The 24,204-nt window shown below is 44.2% G+C and overlaps 4 protein-coding genes, 1 long non-coding RNA gene and 1 other non-coding gene across 6 annotated transcripts in view; 3 read left to right on the top strand and 3 right to left on the bottom strand.

Annotated features, from left to right (window-relative positions):
• The first annotated feature begins 142 nt into the window (after nucleotides 1-142).
• Nucleotides 143-3,386, top strand: fam20b (FAM20B glycosaminoglycan xylosylkinase). The gene is made up of 8 exons (XM_061296631.1): nucleotides 143-361; nucleotides 1,247-1,435; nucleotides 1,505-1,752; nucleotides 1,848-1,934; nucleotides 1,998-2,279; nucleotides 2,344-2,535; nucleotides 2,656-2,715; nucleotides 2,785-3,386. Exons 2-8 carry the CDS (start codon nucleotides 1,307-1,309, stop codon nucleotides 3,014-3,016), a joined length of 1,230 nt encoding a protein of 409 aa, XP_061152615.1. The 5' UTR covers nucleotides 143-361; nucleotides 1,247-1,306; the 3' UTR covers nucleotides 3,017-3,386.
• Nucleotides 3,387-6,541: 3,155 nt separating this feature from the next.
• trnae-uuc (transfer RNA glutamic acid (anticodon UUC)) lies at nucleotides 6,542-6,613 on the top strand. The gene has a single exon. It is a non-coding gene; the product is annotated as a tRNA-Glu (tRNA).
• A 367-nt stretch (nucleotides 6,614-6,980) lies between these two features.
• Nucleotides 6,981-8,870, bottom strand: faslg (Fas ligand (TNF superfamily, member 6)). The gene is made up of 4 exons (XM_061297323.1): nucleotides 8,649-8,870; nucleotides 8,391-8,445; nucleotides 8,255-8,317; nucleotides 6,981-8,159 (listed from the first exon to the last, which is right to left on the bottom strand). Exons 1-4 carry the CDS (start codon nucleotides 8,868-8,870, stop codon nucleotides 7,732-7,734), a joined length of 768 nt encoding a protein of 255 aa, XP_061153307.1. The 3' UTR covers nucleotides 6,981-7,731.
• The window catches only part of LOC133166922 (uncharacterized), a 40,259-nt gene continuing 24,137 nt past the window's right edge, over nucleotides 8,083-24,204 (top strand). Inside the window, exons 1-3 of the long non-coding RNA XR_009717877.1 lie at nucleotides 8,083-8,192; nucleotides 8,691-8,896; nucleotides 11,816-11,892. This is a non-coding gene — a long non-coding RNA (uncharacterized LOC133166922). The remainder of the gene's footprint in view (nucleotides 8,193-8,690; nucleotides 8,897-11,815; nucleotides 11,893-24,204) is intronic.
• On the bottom strand, nucleotides 10,828-12,346 carry si:dkey-86e18.1 (uncharacterized protein LOC557342 homolog). Its single transcript, XM_061297324.1, has 5 exons — nucleotides 12,186-12,346; nucleotides 12,048-12,088; nucleotides 11,902-11,976; nucleotides 11,648-11,837; nucleotides 10,828-11,381 (listed from the first exon to the last, which is right to left on the bottom strand). Exons 1-5 carry the CDS (start codon nucleotides 12,250-12,252, stop codon nucleotides 11,029-11,031), a joined length of 726 nt encoding a protein of 241 aa, XP_061153308.1. The 5' UTR covers nucleotides 12,253-12,346; the 3' UTR covers nucleotides 10,828-11,028.
• jun (Jun proto-oncogene, AP-1 transcription factor subunit) lies at nucleotides 13,726-15,593 on the bottom strand. The gene has a single exon (XM_061297322.1). The coding sequence runs from the start codon at nucleotides 15,285-15,287 to the stop codon at nucleotides 14,322-14,324; it is 966 nt and encodes a 321-aa protein (XP_061153306.1). The 5' UTR covers nucleotides 15,288-15,593; the 3' UTR covers nucleotides 13,726-14,321.

Below are 24,204 nucleotides of genomic sequence, written 5' to 3'. Positions count from 1 at the left end.
TGCAAACTACTGTAATGATAATAATAAATGTGATGCAGTGCCGTCAACACGGCTTTTCATAAAATTCAATTTATTTGTAAAATCCGACATTTTTAAACGCACCGCGTAGAATAATGCCTCACTCAGTACGACAGTGCCCCCTGAAGGAAGTTAGGAGCACAGCAGCAAATGTTTCAGAAGTGGACGGCACCGAGCGTCACCGAACCGACAGGAGCCGTAGAAGCAGACCGGAACCACCAAATAGGGCTACCGCGCGGGATTGACTGACCGACACGTCTTCTCTCGGAGGGGGAATTGTTCATTTAGCATCACTAATAACTCAGTTCGTCCCCTAAAACGGTGGATCGCGTATGGCCGCGAGGTGAGAAAACGAACGATGACGTTAGCTCGCTAACTAGCTTAGCTTTAGCTTCCACAGCCAGGTGCATACAGAATAACAACACAGGTTGGCCAAAATAAGATTGTTAACGTTAAACCGAACAGCTACTTAACATACAACCAACTATTTTTCACTTTGATTTGAAAACCTGTATGGCTATTCTCATGCGTAGAAACGGCATTGACGTTATGAAAGAGTGATTGTTTCTGGACGAGGAGGAGGAAGAGGTGAACTTGCCTGCGTGGCTTACTCATTCGTTCATCTTAATATGTTTTAATAAAAGGAAAGATGTTTGAACATTCAGTATACGTGCTTTTTCCTAAACTGTAGAACAGCTTAGTATACTAGCGGAGCTGTCATGTTATTAGTGAGGGAGAGCTGTGCACGAGTTGACATTTGCGACCTGCAACATTTGTTCTACCTGGGAAGACAATAATGGAATTTTGTCACAAATACTTGTACTACATTTTAGACTACTATGACATTTGTGCACAGTAATAGGGTCACTCACACACAGGGTACTCGTGACACCAAAAGTGATAAACTACTAGAACAAAGACTTACGAAATGATCAAAGTAAGGCTATGGTAGTTGAAAAATAAGTTTTTGAAATCAGTGAATAATCATTTTTATTGTTATTTCCATCTCAATCAAAAATAATTGTGATTTTTATGCTTGTTTTGGAATCCCTCATTCTCTTTCTAGATCAATATTTGCAACAGTCAAGCTGACACCATCAGCTGGCAGCGGAATGGTTGTTTTAATTAGGGCATGGCGTCAATCTGTGGCACTCTGCAGCGGATGTCTCGGGGCGCCAAAGAAAATCAATGGTGTGACCCGTTTGAAATTTTCCCTCTCTCTTCATAGGCGGCCGCCATTTTGCCGGCGGGGGGGCGGCGCGGCAAGGCTGAGGCTGTGACCGAGGACATGAAGCTGAAGCAGCGGATAGTTCTGCTGTGTGCCGTGCTCCTCCTGCTGGGCCTGGCCAAGATCTTCCTGCTGGATGGCGGCGAGGGCTCAGCGGCCAGCAGGAGGGACCTCAGGGCCTTCCGCAAGGTCGCTCGCTCAGTCCCTCACTCGCCCGGCGACCCGTTCCACGTTTACAATGTGATGTTTGGCCATTAGATGGAAGCCAGCCTGTCGCTGACGCGGGGCGCCCGCCTGACCCACACCCTGCAGTCCCCGTGGGAGATCGCAAGCCAGTGGGTGGGTCCCAGAGAGGTGTACCCCGAGGAGGCGCCCGAGCTGGCCGCCGTTCTGAGCGCCCTCAGCCAAGCCCGCATTGAGCGCGCTGACGTGGGCTACAAGGGCACCCAGCTCAAGGCCTTGCTGGTGCTGGACGGGGGTCAGAAGGTGGTCTTCAAACCCAAGAGGTCTTTTGGAACTCACACTTTTATTTCTATGCTTAAGATCATTTGTATTTGGCTTATTGGTACCACACAGCTGTTTTGTTGTCGCTGTCCGACAGATACAATCGCGACTACGTGGTCGAAGGGGAGCCGTACGCCGGTTACGATCGACACAACGCCGAGGTGGCGGCTTTTCACCTGGACAGGTGCGTCGCCTAAACTCATTGTCATGGCAACCGACACGCTCACATCACCTCATTCTATCGTAGGATCCTGGGCTTTCGAAGAGCGCCCCTAGTGGTGGGAAGGCACGTGAACCTGCGCGCGGAGATCAAGCCGGTCGCCAGCGAGCAGTTGCTCGGCACCTTCCTGACTCAGGGCAACAACACGTGCTTCTACGGGAAGTGCTACTACTGCCGGGAAAGCGAGCCGGCGTGCGGCCAGGGCGACATCATGGAGGGGTCTTTGACGCTGTGGCTGCCCGATGTCTGGCCGCTACAGAAGCACCGACACCCCTGGGGTCGAACGTACCGGGAGGGCAAGCTCGCCAGGTGACAGCTTTGATATATGTGCCATTCTCATTATAATTGTCACATTTGTTGGATTTGTTCTCAGGTGGGAGTACGACGAGAGCTATTGCTCGGCGGTTAAGAAGATGGCGCCGTACGACGCGGGGCCACGCCTACTGGATGTCATTGACACGGCCGTCTTTGATTATCTGATCGGGAACGCCGACCGGCATCACTACGAGAGTTTCCAGGACGACGGCGGCGCCAGCATGCTCATCCTGCTGGACAACGCCAAGAGGTTTTGGAGAAATCTTACTTTTCCCTCTGCATTATGAGCACTAGACTTCAACTAAATAGAGGTTTAATTCCATCAAGTGCACACTAATGGCCTCATATTCCTCCTGGTTTGTCCTTTCAGCTTTGGCAATGCCGCCCTGGACGAGCGCAGCATCCTGGCGCCGCTTTACCAGTGCTGCATGTGAGTACATTTTTCAACTCTCACTCTTCCCGTAAGAATAAATAAATCGACCCCCACGATTTTGGCTAGGATCCGCGTGTCCACCTGGAACCGGCTCAACCTGCTGCGGGGCGGCGCCCTGAGCGCGGCCATGCGGCAGGCACTGGCCTTCGACCCCATCCGGCCCGTCCTGGCCGAGCCGCACCTGGCCGCCCTGGACCGCCGCCTGGCCGGCGTGACGGCAACCGTCAAGCAGTGCATCGAGGCCCACGGCCTCGACAACACTTTGGTGGAGGACCGCATGAACTTGCCGCACCCGTGATTTGAAAAAGAAAAGCTGACTTTTTACAGGGGAAACTCACCTCGTTTTTCCTCCTCATGGACGTGAGGTACTTCTCCAGAAGCTCGAAGGAAGGAGGAAGCGAGCCAACCAGCCGTCATTGTGACTGCTGTCAGAGAGAGAGAGGTGACAAAAAGCCAAGTGTACATATTTCAATGAAGTACCATAGATATACTTCATGTGTTAATTATCATAATACAGCGTTACACGATTGTGTGTATGAATGCGCGTGTGTGTACGTGTGTGAAAGAGAGCAAAGTTGCCATACTGTGCCGTTAAGCTACTGACATTACAGACTTGAACGGGGGCGGGCGGGGCGCCATCTTCAATATTAAACAAAACATTCGTTTGACTGGGTGTTTTTTTTTTTTTTTTTTTGGACACACTTGATTATTTTTCCTCACGAGCATCCGTGGAAAATTACTAGACGTTAGAAATACAGATCCGACAAACCCTGAGTGAACTATCTTCAAACATGATCGGGCAGGTCTTTTTCCATCAATCAAGACTTCTTGGAAGAACGTCTTAGCTTGTATGTTCACCTCCACTGATTTATAATATGGCTAACTTCCATCTAGATGTGTTAATAGTATTAACTTAATACACAGTTAACACACATTTTTTTTGGTCTTGTAAATGGAAGCAAGCTAATGTTCCTAACTATCTTAGTTATGTAATTTCTTTCTATCAATAATTGATTTTGTCCATTCGAAAGAAAACTCATCAGTATCTGTTTTTGGGGAAGCTGCTTGTGTGAAACTTAGAATTATTATTTTTTATCTCTTCTGAGACTCTCTCTCTAGTTTTATTAGCAGGCAAGTTAAACATTTACACCTGATTAGAAGCCAAAATGAAAGTCTGCTTGCGTCTGTAAAACTTCTCCTCTTTCCTTGACGTGCAATACTCAAACATGGTTTGCACAAAAACTCCTTGAGCTACCTGCACTGCAATGGCTTTTTCCATGGCACATGTCCAATCTCTCCAGGAAGTCTCATAAGTAAAATGATTCAGGCATAGGCTTTTTGTTGATTTATAACATAATTAGGCTGCATTAAATAATTATTAGTTGGCTGTTTCTAAACAATTCTTGTAACCTGTGAACCTGCAGGAACATGTACTGTTTTTTTCCCCTCTGCTCAAGTCTGGGAAAAATCTAATGTTCTCACCGTTGCACTAAGAATTTTTTTCTGTTTCGAGACGGGTGACAAACCCAAACCTCTCCACTAAATCTTGTGACACTCCAATGTTTTTAGCTATTTATAGAACATCACTATATTATTATAAGATCTGTTAACGCTATCCTCAAATTTAATACCACAATTTATTACATACTTTTGGCAATGATTTAGTGTATAAAAATGAGTGTAGAAAACCCCAAACACATTAACATCATGTAATGATTGACTTCAAGGCTATCTCAAAGTCTGCCACTTGCTGAATGTTGGCAAAACAAGCTCTATTTGCATTGATACGTTGGAATCAATAGGTTACAAACAATAATGTAATAATCCATAATTATTTTTTTAGCTACCTTGTTCTTGTCTGAATGCACGCGAAATTCCCTTTCCCCTGAGTTTCGCCTTGCAGGAAACATAATTTTCATGACAAAAGTGTTGCAAGGTGCAATGTGTTTCAAATTACAATGTCTTTTTCTTTCTTTTTTTTTACTTATCTGACTTAGAAAGATGATAACGCAGTGCAAAACTAAAAGTGTCGAAACCCCATCCTACGTAATCTTGGAGAACAGGTAAAACACATGTGGGTGGTGACGCAAGATGAGAAGAAAGTACCTGGCGGGGGCGGGACAATAACATCCATAAAGAAATTAAAACCGGAAGTGACGACGTTTCTCCCGAGATTGTCCGGCGAATAACATAACACTGAAACGCAATGCAGAATGCGAGACTTTCCCACGCATGATGAAACGCTCGCTTGTTTTTGTTTCAGTCAGGCTGCGCACGCATGTTTGCATGCAAGCCCCGAGTGACCAGTCTGAAGATTCTGGCCAACTTTTCTATTAAGTTTGATTTCAACTTATTTGTTTTCTCGTGGCAGGAAAATTGCCAGTTTGGGCAATTTTGCAATAATTATTATTGCAATAATTTGTGCCATGAATGCAGTGATCATAAACGAGTGCTATATTACACGTGATCTGAGAGGTTTCTGTCATCAATGAAATTAAATCTGTTGTGGTCCATGTCTTTTTTTAGACGCAGGTATTCCCTTTTCTTTATTGCCCAGAGGGGAAATTGCTGATGCCGGCACCACCGTCTTTGTATGCCATGTGTGGGCGGGCGACTTATCGTCACAGCCTTATAAAAGCATGCAATCTGCATGAGTGTCAGGATAAGTGCAAATGGAAGACCATCAGGTAGAAGCTATGCCACAGGAAAAGTTCAGCATGTTGGGCGAGACGGCAGACATCAGGCCGGGTGCAACCAAGCAGAGCGCGTCCATCAGATACGCGGCGGCCTGTATTGGAGCGCTGCTACTAGTAGCTGCCTTAGTACTCATCCACTTGTACCCACGCAACCAGGTGAGAGGCTAACTTGTTTCTTACTAGGTCATTGTGCATGCTTATATTTGCAGACCAGCCTATTTGGGATAAAACTCTTGCAGATCAAGATTGGGTTTTGGTTCAGGGGTGGGATCAGGTCAGGATTAGGATGAGATTTGATTTAATGGGAAAGGTTGAATCGATAATCGATTATCGATTACTGCATTGTAAGCTAATTAATAGAAAGAACTAACGTTATTTTGCCAATGTCTTTCTGCAGGATGCCAGAGCAGCAAGCAACACAGTCAAAATTAACATGACATGTTCAGTCCAAGGTGAGACTTCTATTTTGACCATCCAGCAGTGTGGCAACTGCTGACACATCCTTTTTTTTTTTTTTTTTTAATACTTTCCTCCCTAGAGAGCGATGGAGAAGAACACCACATCTTCACCGTGACCCGAGCGGCCACCTACTTGATCTACGGCTGGCTGGCTTTCTCTGAGGAGGTTAAAGAAAAGGAGTCGGTGGACCTCAAGCAGACGTACGAAGGGAATGACATTGTCATTCAGACCAAGCTCAGAACGCCCTTAGTCTTCTTCTTTGATAAGATCAAGCTGGTCGACAGTAGCAAGGTGAGCATCCACTTCACTGGCCAGCACACCAACGGGACCTTCCACATCTATGAACTTTAACAGACGCCCTCGTTGTGCTGCTTTTCACACGGAAGTAGAAATCCTTTGGTTTGTTTCTACACTAACAATTTTATTCCATGGTTTCATGTTCATATCTTGCTTTGTTATGCATGACAGCAATGCAATTCATCTTAAATCTGATTTTCAATGTTCAACAAAAAGCTGTATTAATGCATAATTACTCTGAAATGTAATATAAACTCTATGCATCTATAAATATATTTATCTATCGGGATGTTTGAGTCGTCATTTGAACCAGTTTCAAAATATTATACAGACCATTCTATCTAAAGAATCTGTGTTTAACGTCGTACAACTCCCATATGGTCTAGCGGTTAGGATTCCTGGTTTTCACCCAGGCGGCCCGGGTTCGACTCCCGGTATGGGAAAGAGTTTTGGACGCGTTGATGGATTGTCGAACAACCATGACAGGTTTAATATAAACAAAATAAAAAAAATCTGAGTACTATGACATTCAGATAGAGTCCATCCATTTTCTGAAACGCTTATCCTCATCTGGCGAGACAGTTCAGTCAATTTTATAAGATGATGGACATCGTTTTGGGAAACCATTTTTGTAGTTCTGAAGAAACGCCAATAGGTGAAGCTATTGCTCTGAAAACTCCTTCCTGTTACTTCACCATCACGTGACTATCATGTCTATTCTGAGAACGTTTTTTCACCGTGCAAATTATGAAAAAAAATACGACAAAACATGAGACAATTTCCCAACATGTGAAATCAATTTGTAAAATGTCCGTTACAAAATGTAGGCTTTATTTAAATATTCAAAAATATAAAACCGTTTTTTACAACATGTGAAATCACCTTTTAAGAATAAATGGAACATAAAATAATGATAAAACAATTGAGGAAAAACATTTGCGGTGATTTGATAAAAACAGATTTACACTGCCGACAGATAAACTCATATAAGTGAAGTTCAAAGTTATTGCTGACTTTTGCGGTGCAAAGAAAACTGCCGCTGCCGCTGTCACCGCAGGGCTCAAGACCCCGATGACAATATTAGCACAGGAAGGAAGTGCCTGCCAGACCTGTTGCAGAACCAAGCTCCATGCAGCCGAGCGCCTTCATCTCACTGGCATGCAAAGCAAACTCAAACACATATGTAGCCCACAAAAACCCAGTGGAGAGGTTAACAAACATTTGCGTCATCGTTACAAAATATTGTTTTGTGCTGTTTGGTTCTTTGCAGTCATTACAAGAATGAAATTGTGATGACAACCATAGAACGGGAAAATATGTGGACAAGAACATTGCGGTTGAACCACTTTCGTTTCTTTACTTGACTCAAATTACTACTACTGCTTTATAAATAATTTTGAGTTGACAAAATACAAAAAGATGTTAAGATGTAAATAAGCCTGCCTTTTATCATCTTGAAAAAGTCCTGCTCAAGGACTCGTGTTGAATAAATATAATGCTACACACATCATATTAGTGTTAATGATCTCTTTTGGCAGCAATGTGATGACATCACTCCCAATCAGATTTTGTAGAGTCCGAAGAAGTTGCCGTGATTGGAGTGACTGATAAATTGGGGGTGGGACACGTTGACCAGGACCCTGTCGTCCTGGTGGAGTCTCAGAACCGACGCCAGGTAACTATCGGCGGTCCAAGCGTGGCGTTCCTTCGCTTCGCTCCGCCGGGAGCAAAACCCGGTCCGGTGGGCCTCCATCAAGGTCTTATCCGGGGTCGACGGTGACCTTACAAACACGTTGTGTTCGAAGGAGGACGTGGGCGAGCAATGCTTGAAGATGAGCTCCACCCGCGAATACACGTGGTAGAGTCCGCTCTGGTTAACCTGCAAGGCGCCGTCCTGCACCCGGTAGGACACGCCCCCGCCGGTGAACGCGACGCCGACGCGTGGTTCCCAACGAAGCGTTTTGCGGAAGATGTGCTTTTCGATTCGCCCTGCGTCACAAATAGCCCCAAAGTCCAGAAACGGTAAGTGTCACGTTTGATTTTGTGTGTTTTGAACAATTGATCTAAAATCGTAAGATTCTTACCTATGACGTGAGCCGCAGTCCTTTCGTCATTTTTGTTTTTTTCCCCTCCAGCTTCATCTAAACCTTAAAAGGGAGGGCCACATGACGTCATCAATTCAGATGTGGGAACAATTTGGTGTTTTTTGTCACAATTTACCGATTTGCTTCTCAGCTCTGCTCAATTCCTGTTCTTGCTTGAACTCGCGTGACATCTGAACGAAACAAACGTGATGAATACCTCAGACACCTTTGCTCACAGTTCTTCGAATTAAAAGGACACCACATCCTGTCTTTTTGAAGAACTGACCACACAGTCCACCACAAAGTTCAAATTTCACAGACATATATAATGTGCATTGAAAAGTTTTGGAATTAAGTGCATTCATTGTGAAAGAAACTTTTGGAGTCATGTTACCTTCATCACATCCTTCAGCTGCATCTGCATGTTGTACATCAGGTATCCGCCAAGGCCCAGCGCTGCAAACACCAGCAGAAAGAGCAGCAGGACCACCGTGGCGAGCGTGGGGATGCCACCGTCCAACCTTCGACGCCTCTGGTGCCAGTTGGGCAGCTGACCAGGATGCTGCTGCTGAACTCCATCCACGAAGAACACGGGACGGCTCTGGTCGCAGTTCATGGCGCCGCTCCGAATGCGAGACGTAGGTAAAGTGACTACGTGTCATTTGCAGGCAACACCGCCACCCACAAAGTCCTCCCCCTTAAACTTATAACTTATTGACTTGACGCTTTGAATTTGCTTCAGGACGTGAGTCACAGTCATCTGTCCTACTTCTATCGGATGCCTCCTCCTCTATACGTCCAATCTCGTGGGCATGAATTGTAGTGGAAAAGATGATAAAAATTGAAATCAAGGAAAAAACAACAAAATGCAACAAAAAAAGTGAACATTTTGACATTTTTAGTGACCCCAAAACAATTTTTTTAACCAAAATGTGATTTTTTTTTTTCCCAACTGTAAAAAATAGTCATATATGAAACGAAACAATGTTGCAAAATTTGATGAGATTTAAAATATGAAAAAAAATTTTTTTACAATGTTTGTTAAATCTTAAGTGTGAAAAATATATTTCTAATTATAAATACACAAATTACAGACATGCTTTATATGTGTATATGTGTGTATATATATATATATATATATATATATATATATATATATATATATATATATATATATATATATATTAGGGGTGTAACGATACATCGATACACATCGATTAATCGATATAATGCGCTACGATTTATTGGTATCGATGCTAAAGGTAAACATCGATTTATATCGCCGTGTTTAACCTCGGACATTCGACGCGACTTTATTTTGAAATCCAGTTCATTGTTGCTTGCTTCCTCTTTCCAGCGTTGTTGTGTTGTGAGCAGAGCACGCACGTGAAAGGGGAGGGGACAACTAGTCCGCGGCTCCTGGGCTGCTGCTATGGCTAGTGTCCAAAAAGACGAGGAAATTTGCTCCCCTTTAGGCTTCAAGTCATTCGTTTGGAAGCACTTTGGATTCCAAAGAAAAGATGGCTCAACGGCCAAGACACGTGCAGTTTGTAAATCCTGCCATGCGGTGATCAAATATTCAGGGAGCACAAATCTCGCCGCACATTTAAAGAAAAAACACGACATCAAAGTTCAGTGTTAAAGTAAGCAATTTGTATACTACAATACTCTTGTAATTTCCTAAATAAAGAGTTTGCAGTACCTTGTTGATTTTGCGTATGAATTGTTATAAATCAGGATATTGTTATATATTTTTTACTAAAAAAAAAAAAAAATCGATCGTAGAGCACTATATCGCGATATATCGTTAATGAATCGCAGCAGGCTTTAAGATATCGGCAAATATCGTATCGTAGTTCTTTATATCGATATTATATCGTATCGTGACAAAACCCGCGATTTACACCCCTAATATATATATATGCACACACACATACATATATGTATACGTGTATATATATGTGTATGTATGTATATATATATGTATATGTATGTATATATATATACATATATATATATATATATATATATAAAGTGTGTGTGTGTATATACTTCAATTTATGATCAAGTCATAAGGTCATAGTTATGCAAACAGCGGCATTCTGAAAGGCTGACAAGCGTTCAAGCAGCACCGTATGCAAGCAACGTGAGAATGCTGACAAAGCCCTACTTAGAAGAAAAAAAAATCAAGACTTCTTACACACGTCATTGTGGAAAACACTCTTCACACAATTTCCTAGGACCCCCTGCAGTTTTCTCACACACTTTGCATTGGACATTTCAACTTTCGTGGCTTGCAACTTGAGTTTTTACAAACGACATCAGAATCATTAGACCTTTCCATACACAGAACAAACTTTTAAACCAATAGCGGTTTCTGTGATGTGCAATTACCGAAAGTACTTTTTGCGCTGTCATAACGGCTACGCTCAGGCTATGGTTAGGCGCTCGGCACCCCTGCGAGCGCAAAGAGGTCGTGTGAACGCGTCGAGTGGCTTCGACTGGAGCCACTGAATCATTGCAAATGTAGAGAAGCTTGTGGTCACGCATTAGCAAGAAAACGACACGGAAAGTCAGTGTGACACTTCTTTTTTTTTTTCCAACGCCGATCAAGAAACAGCGCATGGGAAATCATGCAAATTGGACACAAATCATGCACCAGCAAGACCTTTAAGAAATCTTGAAAATAAATTGAGCAGAATTTTGCATTGTATATATATACAAGGTCAAAAAGCACAAAAAAAACCCCAGCAAAATGTGACAAGCTAACAAAATCACGAGTCTGAGTCCTCCTCAGAAGAAGAGTAACAGTCCAGGCCAAGCGCATGACCAGGGGAGGACTTCGCAGCTGTCCCCTGAGGATTTCCCCCTCTGTCCTCTTTCACGGCCGCCATGTTACCCAAATTAGGCAAAGAACGCTGAAGCACCTTCGCTAGGTTCTGCGTTTGGGAGACGTCTTGTTGATCCGACGTTCCTCTGAACGCCGCGGTGACCATCGCCAGACGCGTGCGGTCGAAATTCAGGGGCTGGTCTTGGTCTCTGGTGGCCACCTCGGTGGTCGGCTTGGAAACTGACAAACTGTTTTCTGAGTGGCTGAACGCTGCGGTTGAGACTTTTGCTTTTTTTGCTGAGAATGGAAGGAAAATAAGCTTAAAATGTCTTGTTGTGTTTGTTATATAAAATATTTATCTAAAAACCTAGATTCTGGCAATATGGAGATCATAAAATGAAAAAGAACTCTTTATTAATACAACTGCCACAAGATGGCGCCATAAGCCCTTTTAAGAAACAATCGAGCCGCTTTATCATCAGAGTTCACATCATCCAAATAAATTCTATAACATTTTGAGATAAACATTAGGGCCATAAATTATTTTGACTGCGTGCACTTACCAATGCTCGTAGACTCTTCCACGTCTGCTCTCCTTTTACAATAAGCCCTGGGGGTCCAAGGTTTGTGCTTGCAGGTGGGGTCAAGTACTCGTAGCTTGGTCAAAAAACTTTTGTACTCCCGTTCCAAGGCTTCTATCTTCAGCTGAAACTCTTTTATCTTCCTCTCAGGATAATGTGCAAGTTGGGATTGCTGAAAGGGGAAACATGCAACATGACAGCCATTCTTGCCGTGAAAATATCACCAAGTAAGTTACCTGCAAATAATACTCCATGTCTTTCTTGATGCTGGGGATCCACTTTTTCACAGAGGAAGTCGAGTTAAGTGTACACTGGGAATGAATATTTTGAAAATCAGCATCAACATAATGATCCAGTCAAAATCAATATAGCGATTTATTACCAGCTTGGGTCTTCGCTCTTGGACATCTTTTAGTCGACCCTCTGTAATGAAAATGGCAGCACTTAATAGTGTGTGAACACCAAGCAGGTGAAGCTAACGGGCTAAATGTCAACTAAACATCGTTACAAGCTACGTTACCTTCTCTCTCTTTCTGCAGCCAAAGTCTGTTTAAGCGTCCTTGTTGCTTCTCTTCATTTCGAGCCATTTTCAACCGCTACAGACGGAAAACTGAACTCGAGCAAGTCGCAAAGCGAAAGTAAACAATGTCACGTGATGAGGACGTCACGTGATGTAGTCTCGCGGTAGTAACGTGAGAAAAGATGAGCATATTTTGTTTTACGACCGTAAAAAAATGATCATTAATACGTCTGACTCGTGTATTAATACAACGGCACTGAATATAAATGTAATGGAATAAGGCGTGGATAACATTTATAGTTCTGAAAGTATTGAGTGTAATTCAATGTAACCATGATCATGACATGGAATCAAAACATACAATGTGTTAATGTTAAATAAAATACAGTTGTTCCTTTACTTTGGGAAAAAAAAAAAGATAATTGTGACTTTTGGGAGGGAAATTGGATGTTTTTCAATTTACACGCTTTGACATACAACTCGGGATTTACCGTATCCCGAGGAGATTACACGAGTGGAGTCACTTTCCGTAAAACACGCCTTCTTTAGCGTGACGTCGATGATCCGAGCGAGCCCTCTCCTTATATGGTGAGGCAAGGACACCATTTTCCGGAATGATATCATCTGGTCCCACGTTTCGGCAATCGGATCAGAATAATAATTAGGCAGCCGGATTAGAAAAAAAGATGCTTAAATGTGGGCAAACTGGCACATTACTTATATTACAGGACTTAATTTTTTTTTTTTAAATACATGTTGGGCCAGATTAAAGGAAGAATTCGTGGTTATTCTAGGAACAAATAGATAAAATAGCTAAATGAAATTTGTATTTATATTGACAAACGAAATGTTAGATGCACATTTAAATCTATGGAAAGTAACGTAATAAAATGCTGTTTAGTAGAATCACGTGAAAATGTGAAGATAACCCCAAGACGATTAGTTTTACTGGGACTGTGTCGTCCTCTAGTGTTTAAGTGTGTTCACAGGCGCTTTGATTTCCACCACATGATAAACTAAATTCAGCCACTCTTCATAAATAATTGTACACTAATACGACACATTCATTTTGTGAGCAAACTATACTTGACCAAACATTTGACACGTGTCGACAAAGTCCAATAACTTTATTGTCAAATTAAGTGGTATGTGTTTTTTTTGGTCAACTTTTAGTGTCTTAATAATTGTTTCCCATCCTCACTGTTATATTCTATTTTTATTTGAAAATGATGACTAATTCTTCAGTTTCACATGAAGTTTTTTTTCTGTATTTGCAAAACAGTGCAGGAATTCCAGTCCTGGGGCTAGTCCAATTTTGTCAATATTAGATTTTACAGGCGTGGTAGCCCAGCCTGATTTGAAAAAGAAGTCAAATCCAGTTTCGAGAAATCTCCTCTAGTCCATAGATCAATACGTATACTAATGGAATTTAACTAGCAGGTACTACAGTGCATATTGCAGCTCTTGCAACATGTTACAACATGCCTTATTGTTCTGCTATGACACACCCACACCAAGAAAACAGGGAGAGACCATGAACTCATTTTAGACAGTTTATTTTCTTCTTAAATATTGATGACTTTCAAACATAAAAAAAAAAGATACTTATTACAAATGGTAAACATAAGTACTCCAAGTTGATCTTATATACATATAGCAATGAGTGAAACCTCATTAAACCAAGTTAATCTTGAATATTCTTTCTAACTTCTTACAATAAAGAAAAAGTTGTGTTGTAACTCAAGAAGTCAGACAATGTGTCCCCCTCCCCAGAACATGTGTCCAGATGCTTAGGAGCTGGGCCAATAATGATGATGAGCTGCAGCAAGAAAACAAGTCCATTGCAGGTTCATATCAAGTCGGCTCTAATACTGAATGTATTCTCCACTGATCCATGAAAAGCAAGAAAAAGAAGTCTTGTCCAGTTTGACAACACAAACAGAAAAATAAAATCTGTTTTGTCGCCGGCATGACCAGATCATCCCTCTCTGGGACTGACCTCATGGCACTGGGGTACTTTTTTTTTCACAGCCCATCGTTCCTTCCGGACAGTGTGGCGCCGCGTCATCCCAAACTAGGTGCAGGATTTTTTTTTTTGGTTCAACTTAAAAGTTTTGTCTTCTTCTTCTCGGCGGTTCAAAAGGTCTGGAGTTGCTGCGTCAACATGAGCTGACAGCCGCTGTTGACGTGGTTCATCACCTTTTGCTTGAGTTGCGCCACCTGTTCCCGCAGCATGTTGGCAGTGGACGCCAGTTCAGAGTTCTGAGACTTGAGGTTCTTCACTTTATCCTCCAGCCGCGAGATGCGCTCCAACTTCCTCTTGCGACACTTGGAGGCGGCGATGCGGTTGCGCTGGCGCTTACGCTCAGCCTTGATGCGCTCCTGGTTCTCCATGTCAATGGGGGACAGCGGAGGCGTCTCACCCGGCATCTCAGGCACAGTTTGCGGCTCTTCCTTGAGCGCGGAGAGCATCGGGAGATGGGAGGAGGAGCTGGAGGAAGAGGTCGAGGAGGATGGCTGGGCGTAAATCGGGAAGGACGCGCTTGGGGCCGTGGAAGTGTAGCTCAGTGCTGTGGTGGTGTAACTCGGGACGGAGGAAGTGTAACTCGGAGATGACACGGTGCTGATAGCTGGCTGGAACGTGTTTAAATCCTCGTAAACCGGCGAGTCAGAGCGCACGGTGCCGCTGTACACAGCCACCCCGGCGACGGACGCCGCTGGCGCCGCCGCCGCCGAAGGGACGCTCACGCCGGGCATGTGTTGGTGATGGAGCTCGGCCAGGGCGCGCACGAACCCCTCGGCGAAGCCTTCTTGCTCGTCGGTGACGTTCTTGGGGCACAAGAACTGCGTCGGTGTCGGCGTGGTGGTAATCAGCCCGTTGCTCGACTGAATGATGAGCCGCTCCAGCTCCGGGGAGGCCAGCTTCAATAAGCCCACGTCCGGGGAAGTGAGCAGATCGCCGGCCCTGGCCCGTAGGTGAGGCTTCAGGCTACCGACGGGGTTGGACAGGTTCAGCGTCATGTTGTGCTTGAGCGCCTTGGAGCCGCTGTATCCGTAGGCAGCACCGTCGTCGTAGAAAGTAGTTTCCATCTTCGTATACATAGAAGTGAAACCGAAAAATACAAATAAACGACTTCCTGGTAACCAGCTGACGTCCAAAAAAAAAAAGAAGAAAAAGTCCCAGCGAGATCGTTCTCAGCACGCACACACGAATCAACACTGACTAATCACAGTGTTTTTTGTTTCAGTCAACTTCTAAGATTCAAATATTTTAATGAAGAATCCGTTAGGAGTGTTTGTCCAACTTTTCTCAGCTTCTCGGTGCGGTGGTAGTTGCCCCTTGCGCGCTCGTGTATATATTCTGTCTTCTTCCAGCGTGGAGGCAATCCTTATGCCGCCGCTGCCTCTCCGAAAATAGCCATGATGTCACGATAGGGCTCTCCCATTGGCTGGAGGGCGTGGCTCGGGGAAGAACCGCCCCGCGTTACCTAGACAACCCACACCGCACCCCCCCCCCAGAAGATTCTGAGTCTCGCGGTGCATTGTGGGATGAGGTAATAGCATGGAAGAGCGCCTGCGCGGTGCATTGTGGGATGACGTATTGTTTTTGAATATCTAGTTACCGGCTTTCGACTGTCAGTGGCGGGACAGCCTGCGTTCAGTACGGACGTGGGCTTGTCCTCTCGTGTCTACTTTAAATATTCGCCACTTTTTCAATTATATTTTCCCCAAACTATGCTTCCTTGGTTTAAACTAACAGACAAGAACACCATGCACGCGTTTTTTTTTTTTATGCGCACTTTTAATAGGCCATATTTATAATATGCGTCCTGCGAATGACTGGTGACCAGTAATAACAATAATAATTGATAATAATAATGATAATAAAAGCAACCAAAACGAAAAGTGGTATTGCAAAGCACTGTAAAACCCCGTTCATTTTTTACAATTACCAGAAAAACAAAGAAAGAACCAAAGAGATGAAAAAATAAAATAAAACCCTTTTTCTTTGTCTATATCTTGAAACCAAAGGAACAGACTGGGTCAATGCCCATAACATAGAAATAAAAAACATTTATTGGATTTTTAAATTCCATTTTTTTACTCCACAGATTTATTATCACTCCTGGTAGTGAAAAGAGTCTCCGCCCTGGTCTAGTCCGTGGAGCCACGTACATTTTAGTTTAGGAGTAATAGAGTCCCAGATATATGCCCCTGCCCGTAAAGTGCAAGTACATTTTCTATTATCCGTGTCAGAGTGTGTAATTAGTATAGTGCAGTCCATTGTCCCCCTGGCCCTTTGTCAGAAATCAGCGCTGGTTTAATGGCAGAAGGTTAACTCGTCCACTCCATCTGTCTGGGTCATCTTACCGGTCACTATCTTCAGCGCGTCGTATCTAAATATGTCCTCCCCCACCACCTTGCTTGATGAGTAAATCAGTCCCCTGGCGCTGGCTGGCTCAGGGAGGCACCGAAAGGAGGATGAACCGGGTCGTAAAAAAAAAAAAAAACAGCACCGCCGTCTGATTTTTTTTTTTTTTAATGGCGGTCTTTACACGCTGCTGTACAATGTCACAGTGTGGCAATCAATAAAGTCGGGTATAGTCTGATCTAATGGGTTGGTTTCGTTTCATCGTCTTGTCAGGGAAATATTACATGACTTGGCTTTAGTCGTATTTAAGGTACTCATTTCAAGACTTGCTAGGCTAAACATTTCAAACCGCTTGACTGAATTGGCACCATGAGACTTTACTTGACAAATCTTGCCCGTTTACATTTGATCATCGACATTTTCATATTCCTTTTGTCTTTCTCTGTTTGCTGAAATCAGAAAAAAAGAAAATGGGAACGTGCTTGGTGTGCAACCTCTGTAACTTCATCCGTCACCTTAACCCCGCAGACAAGTAAGCTATGCTAACATCTCAATTTAGCTAAGCCTCAACTTAGCTAAGCCTCAACTAAGCTTCAATATTTGAGTTGACAATGTGACTTACTCCCACCTCTGAAAATGAGGACAAGACTTTGTTCTAGTGGCATATTCTTAAATATTAATCCCTACTTCTCCTCATTCATCTATTCATGACTTTTTTTTGCATATGAAATGCTTATGAGGGAATGATGTCGTCGTGCGGTGGCCCACATACGCGACAAGCAAGCGAGCGATGATGTCATTTCAGACTTCTTATATGATCTCCTTTGAACTAACTCCCTCTTTTTTGTTCCCCATTGCAATGTAGTCAAGCGGCGTTTAATACCGCGAGGTCTTAAACGCTTCACTATGCGTTTCATCCCTCCGAATGGCCGCCATGTTTAAAGTTACAGTTACCACATGGTACTATGCCAAAGATGTTTTTTTTACGGCATGGACGTGCATGGGTAAAATTAGCTCGGGGGACTCCGACACTACTTTTTTTTCTTTTCGGGGAGCCTGTTATATATATATATATATAGTAAGTGCAAAAATAGGTTAACCGCATTTGAAAGTGCAAATGCTTTCAAGAGAACAACTTCTGCTATTGAGACCCTTCCTTACTTTTGGAACAAGTAAAAAACCAAAAAAATAGATTTTATTTTAAGGACATATTGCTCCTTAATGGTTCACCGGTTCATGCTGTCACCATGGCGACACATACACACATACACACACACGGTGAGAGAAAGCAACTAGCATCTGAGATTTCGGCGGCGAGAACTTTTTGAAAAACAATACGAGCCGGCCCACAGCCTGTTTCCATCACGGGGGAAATCCGGCCGCCCTGACAGCCACTGATAGGAGTAAGATGAGAGGGAGAGGAACGAGGGAGAAAAAAAAGGCAGGAGAGAGATAAGTTAAAGACAAAGTGTGTGTGTGTGTGTGTGGGGGGGGGGTTGTGCACGAAGGACAATACAGAGGGGAAAGTCATCATGAGGATGGAGGGAGGCGAGGAGAGTGCAGGGAAGGGGCGAGCGAGGGAGGGAGGGTCAGGATGAAAAAGTGAGTTGAGCGAGAGAGGCACGATGGGAGGAAAAGCTGCAGAGCGAGTCCACTCGGGTCAGGATGCAGCTGAGCAGGAACACCGCACTTGGAAAACGGGGGCGGCGAGGTGTTGGGGGGGGGGGGGGGTGCGGTTATAAGTGTGGGAGTTTCATCTTGGAAATTAAAAAGAACCCCCCCCCAGAAAAGTCAGTAAAACTCTTCAGTATTAAGACAGGAAGAGTTTACTTGACTTGAAACCATATTTTAAAACCTTACCCCTGACTTTAATACCCTACTTTGAAATCCATAACCGGCCGTGAAACCCAACTTTTAAAATTTTAAAAACTTGCAACCCAAATCCTTGAAACCACTGAATTTAAAACCTAATTAACTCGAAACCCTATTTCAAAACCCTAAACCCGATTTTTGAAACCCTGACTTCGACCTTTCATTCACAGTTTGTCCTCTTTGTTCCCTATCCTGCATCACATTGTCTGCCCTACAGACCTTCCTTGAATTTTAAAATACATGCACACACACACCCACACCCACACACGTTATAAAAAGATGGTTGCAGCCATTTTATAATGAAAAATCTGAGCCAGGGCTACATGACAAATGTCCCTGGTTGCCTCGCAGATTTACTGTGATGGCCCAAAGTCGGGAATCATTGTGTTTGATTATAAAATGCACTACACACACAGACACACACACACACGAGGAAGAGCAATGTCTTATTGTTCCGTCCTTCACCGCGAGAGAGCAACAAGCTCTCCGTGCTCATCGAGGTCCCTTCCTTCTTTTTAATTAATTAGTCCCATAAAACGTCAAAGCTCGAAAGACTTTATTGGTGTTGGCGATTAATTGTCGCTAACTACCCAGACTAATCAAAATCGAGGATTTACTGGGCGGAATCACGTCGGAATATCGATTGGCTGCCGAGCCTTTCAGCGCGCTATAACTCACTCAGGTCGTGACATCATTGGGTTCTGTTTAACGCCCCCCCCCCTCTGTTTTTAGCTTTAAAATAACTATTCAATTATTAAAAAAAAATGTCATTGGTGCATTCCCCTTCATCACTGCTCGCAGCATGATTATTTTCATGACGACAGGTAACACAAGACAGCTTTTCCCGTCGAGGGAATAAGATGTTTTTAATATACTTGTTGTCCCAGTGTCATTTAATCCGGCAGAGTGCATCTGGGCCTGATTATGTAAATGAAATAAAAAAACAAAGGCAGTGAGCCACGCACATGAACATGCATGTGTGTGTGTGTGGAGTTGTGCATGTGAGTCCTCAGCTGGCAGTAACAGGGCGGCGAGTGTGAGTGTGTCACCGGGGAGAATGATCGATAGCTATTAAAACCCGGCGGTGCCTCGCTCCAGATGGAGAGCTTTTTTCTCTGTATGTGTGTGTGTGTGTGTGTGTGTGAAAGCAAGCGCTGTTTGTACAGGTGGGACAGTGTATGGCAGCAATGCTAACCTGTTCCACTCCATTTACCTCTGCAAAGCGAGAGGGGACCCCCCCCCTCCCCTTACACCCAACCTCGCTCATGCAATGTGTGTTTTTGTTTTAGCACACTTTGTTGAGGGGGGGGGTCATACGTGTATGTTTGTGTTGTTTTGTGTGTGCAAAAAAGTGTGGCTGGCAGCTTGTCAGCATGTGTTTGGACTTGCTGGTTATTCCAACATGGCCTTTCAGAGGCAATCAAGAAGTCAAAGCCAGGCTGGAGAAGGAGGCGAAGGAAGAGGAGGGTGAGGAGCGCACAATCAAGCTAGGAAGAGTTGGAGGTTGTTCAAAAGTCTCAAATGGACTCAAGGAGAGAAAGGCCCAAGTAACTACAGGATGTAGCGTAATTACACAATCTGGTTTTTGCCTGATGTTATTTTTTGGGGGGGAAGTTGGGATCAATTAATAGCATTTCCATTCATTTGAATGGGGGACAATGATTTGAGATACAAACCCCAAGGGTTAAAAAAAGAATGGTGAACCAGTTGATCAAAAGCATTTGGGAACCTTTTTTTTTTGAGGCTCAATTTATGACAGTGCCACTTTAAGATCAGCCCTTATTGGATTTATGAGGGTTACAAATAGGATGGTGGCCTATGAAACATTAGACAAGCAACTCTTGCTTTCTGACTTACACTTGTATGGGCATATCGTGGTCCTCAGCGCCCTACCCCCTCTGAGAAGGCCATGAAAGCCGATCTCAGATCGATACAGTGAGTGGGTGGTGAGGGGGGGGCGTTGCATGCAGATGGTCTGCCCGGGACAACAATGAACACAAAGTCGGCAAGGTTGCAACATTTCACGGTGAGCAATCAAACATTTCTTTTTTTCCGCTGGGTGAGCAAGAGGAAGTGTGTCAGACATCCTTCGCTGTTGTTTGCACTCCAAGATTTTGCAATTCAAACGTGTCGTCTGTCTCCGAGGCGTCCTTGTCACGGTCACATTGACGGGCGCAGTGAAAGCGGGTGAAGGTGACCGTAAATCAGTCAGGTTTTTTTTTTTTATCGTGGGGCAAAAGGCCGCGATGTGTCTGGATGGTACTAGTAATTAGTCAGCGTCTTTTGACTTTGTCTTTAACCGGGTACACACTTCCAGACAAAAGTAGTTCAAGTTAGGGTTTTAAAGTAGGGTTTCTAGTCTGAGTTGGGTTTCAAATCATTATTGGTCACTAACTAACTGACTGACTGACTGACTGACTCACATAGCTGAGTGTGCGTTTGTGCGTGTGAGTGTGTGATTGTGCGCACGTGTGCACATGTTTGTTTCTTTTTCCTCGCAGGCCTTATTAATTCTCCGCACATTCCTGTCATATCTCGAAGCCGCGTGCGCTCTTCGCGTTCTGGCTCGGACTGAGAAAGGATCGGATTGTCCTGTTGCCGTGGCGACGCGCTAACAAATACTTCCAGCTTCATGTGGCACCTTACGCCAACATTCCAGCATCTGCTATTTTGGCAAAGTTCCACTGTCAGTTGATTTTTTTTTATTTTTGTGGTCGTCCTCCTTCTCCTCCACCATTTATCTACACCTCCCCCCTTCCCTCTGTCCATCTCCCTCCTTCACCATCTCTCATCTCCTCGGGATAGAAGCGCTCTTTGTCCTCTGCTAGTGAATGAACTTGAAGTGTCTGTTTGTTTTATTTCCACTTTTATCTGCGCTTGGAAGTCGATTTATCCAAGGCTTTACTTCTTAGCACACCTTGCGCTATAAAATAAGCTTTCAAATCATTCTGGAGCACATAAGAGTTGGCTGAAGTGGTGACCACAGATACGTTGCAGCGTTGATCCGTCAAATTTCCACAACAATGTCTGCTTGGCGACTCAACAAAACTCCGGACCACGCCCTTCTCCCGACATTGCGCAACAGTCGAGGGAGGGGCGCAAACATGGCAATTAAAAACACAACGGCAAGTTTTACATCAGGGTTTCAAATTAGGGTTCAATTAAGTTTCAGGTTAGCGTTTCAAGTCAAGGTCAGGATTTTTGGTTTCCACTCAAATGATGTTTACAAGTCAGGTTTCAAATTTCAAAGTTGTTTCAAGTCAGGCTCACTAGTTCAAATGATGTTGTCAAGGCCCGGTTAGGCTTTCAACTTTGGTTTTTGGTTGTTGTTTTTTTCCAAAGTCAGGGTTTCGTGTTTCAATGTCAGGTTTAGGGTTCTCAAATTAGGCTATCCAGTCCAGGTCGGAGTCTCGCTAGTTTACCCGGAATGTGCTTCTTCCGCCCTGTGGACCAATCATTAATCAGTATTTGCCCGGGGCGCTGCGGCCGTGAGAAGTTATTTTCACAAATCACTTTTCTGCCCGTGTGTGTAGATATTTGTGCAGTTAGACTGGTTTGATGGAGAGGAAAAGAAAAAAAGCTCAGTCGAAACTCGCGCACCCACACACACACACACACACACACAAAGCAAGTGATTGAGTGCACTGGTTAAGGTTAAGGGCTCCAGCTCTTATCACAGTCTCATGTGTGCACATGCATTAGCTGCCTGCATCCATGTGTGTGTATTTGTATAACCCTCGTGTGCATGTGTGTGTGTGTGCGTGTTTGACAAAACCCAGAGCAGCTCGTGAGATGACTCTGTGTGTTTTGGCAGTTGGGCCATAGAAGGTCCAGACATGTTTGTACGCAAGCGTGCAGAGTGGATGTGCGCTCCCCAGCGGGACCCTCGGCCGAGACCAAACAATGTGATGAGGCGGCCCACCCTGGAGATCACATTAGATCCGGATTGTGCCCTTCTATACGGGGGCGTCCTTGAGGGACACTTTGACGACTCGCCTCACAAGCAGCTGGAGAAAAGATGGTTAAATGAAGTCCCACCCGAAAGGGGGGGGGCATCTTTAAACATACCACCGTACCTTGACCTATGAATTCAATACATTCCATGACCGTCGTAAACATTTAAAAAGATCACCGTTGTAATAAATTGAAACGCCGTGAAGTCGTTCCAGCTTCATAAAATACAATTATTTTGTAATATGTTTTTAATAGGAGAAAAAGCACTATATTTTCTCAAACTAAGGCTGGACTGATATATGTAGATTACTTTATTTTAATCTCAAAGCCATTATTAAAAAAAAAATTGCTAATATTTTTTAAAACATGTGACAAATAAGTTCTTAAAAATAATCAACTCCTCAGTGTTGTTTGGCTGACCCAACCCGGAGCTGTGAATTATTTATCGTATTTAAATGGAAGCTTTTCTTCCACGGGGCGTGGCCGCCCGCGTCAGTAATAAACACCTCAACTGTCAAATGCTGCAGGTTTTGCCAATAAATGGCAGCCATTTAGACGCTGACTTGAAATGCTAAATTGTGCGAGAAAACTCAAAAGGGCATTTTCAGCTTGACGCGAATCCCACCAGGCAGCGGAGGAAGTCGTTTCAAGCTAATAGCCATAAATGAGCGGGCTAACTGGCAGTAATTAACCATTGTGCATATACGCGTGTCACTTTGCCAGCTTTTTGACGGCCGGCCGGGGCTCAGACACCAACGATAACACAGCTGGGCCTCGTTCACCCGCCACCTTGCGCTGGTTGTATTGCATGTGAAAGGTAGCTTATTTATTATGTACAGGCGGCCATTTTGAATTTGCCGCACCGGAGGGCTAAAATGGAAAAGTCGCATTACTTTACTCCGTTGAGGTGTTTTAGTTGCAAAATAAATATGCTTTTCCAATATTTTTCAGTTTTTTCGTAACCTTGGTTTGTTGCCACGTAGTTTGACATCGCATGTAGCTTAGCGTGACCAGATAAGCTAAGAGATGACACGGTCGTGGTTTTTGCTTTTTCAAATGTGCGCAAGCTGCTTATTTCTGGTCGATTTGTAGCGACAACAATCTCTGGCGTTGACAGGCCGACTGACACGTACGCATCCCTCAATCGCAATTTACGGACTCGACTCGGAGGGCTATAGGAATGCGTCGCTAGCTCGGGGGCTAACCTTGTTTTGACAATAGCGCGTCGCCGTGAAATTTGGTGTTCGGGTGCCACATTTGAGACACACGCTTGCCACCGTGTTGACATTTGCGCTATGCCCGACGCCAGAGGACTGAAAATGGACTAAGAATAAAGTTGTGCTAGGTTGTTGTTAGTTGATAAGGAGCTAAGTAGGTAGCTAGGTCACCTCTTGCTCACTCACTTGCTGTGTGAATGTACTTTTATTCAAGCCTAGTAGGAAGGCATATAAAAGCAGTCGGAGGCACGCTGCCAGGTTCTCCTCCTCCAGCCTCGGGTTGAGTTTTTATAGAGATTCACTCCGGCGTTTTGGGACACAATCCAGAGTCAACGCTGACTGATTGATTGATGGATGCCGTCTGAACACGCCGCACGCTATCATGCGACTGTCAGGCTCATAAAAGTAAAAGGCTGCCATGTCATTGTGTTTGTGCACCTGAGCACTGTTTATTTTTATACGTATGCTTTTGCACTTCGGGGCCCGGAGCTCCACTTCCTGAGGCTCCTCGCTAAGCTTCCTGTCTGAGAGGTCCCGGGTTATCTCGCCGGTCCCGCCTCTTCCGACGCTTGCCGTCGCCACGCAGCTGTTTCCTCTGATGGTT

This window comes from Syngnathus typhle, linkage group LG14 (genome assembly GCF_033458585.1).
Source record: "Syngnathus typhle isolate RoL2023-S1 ecotype Sweden linkage group LG14, RoL_Styp_1.0, whole genome shotgun sequence".
NCBI lineage: Eukaryota > Metazoa > Chordata > Actinopteri > Syngnathiformes > Syngnathidae > Syngnathus > Syngnathus typhle.
This window is presented reverse-complemented; position numbering and strand designations above follow the sequence as displayed.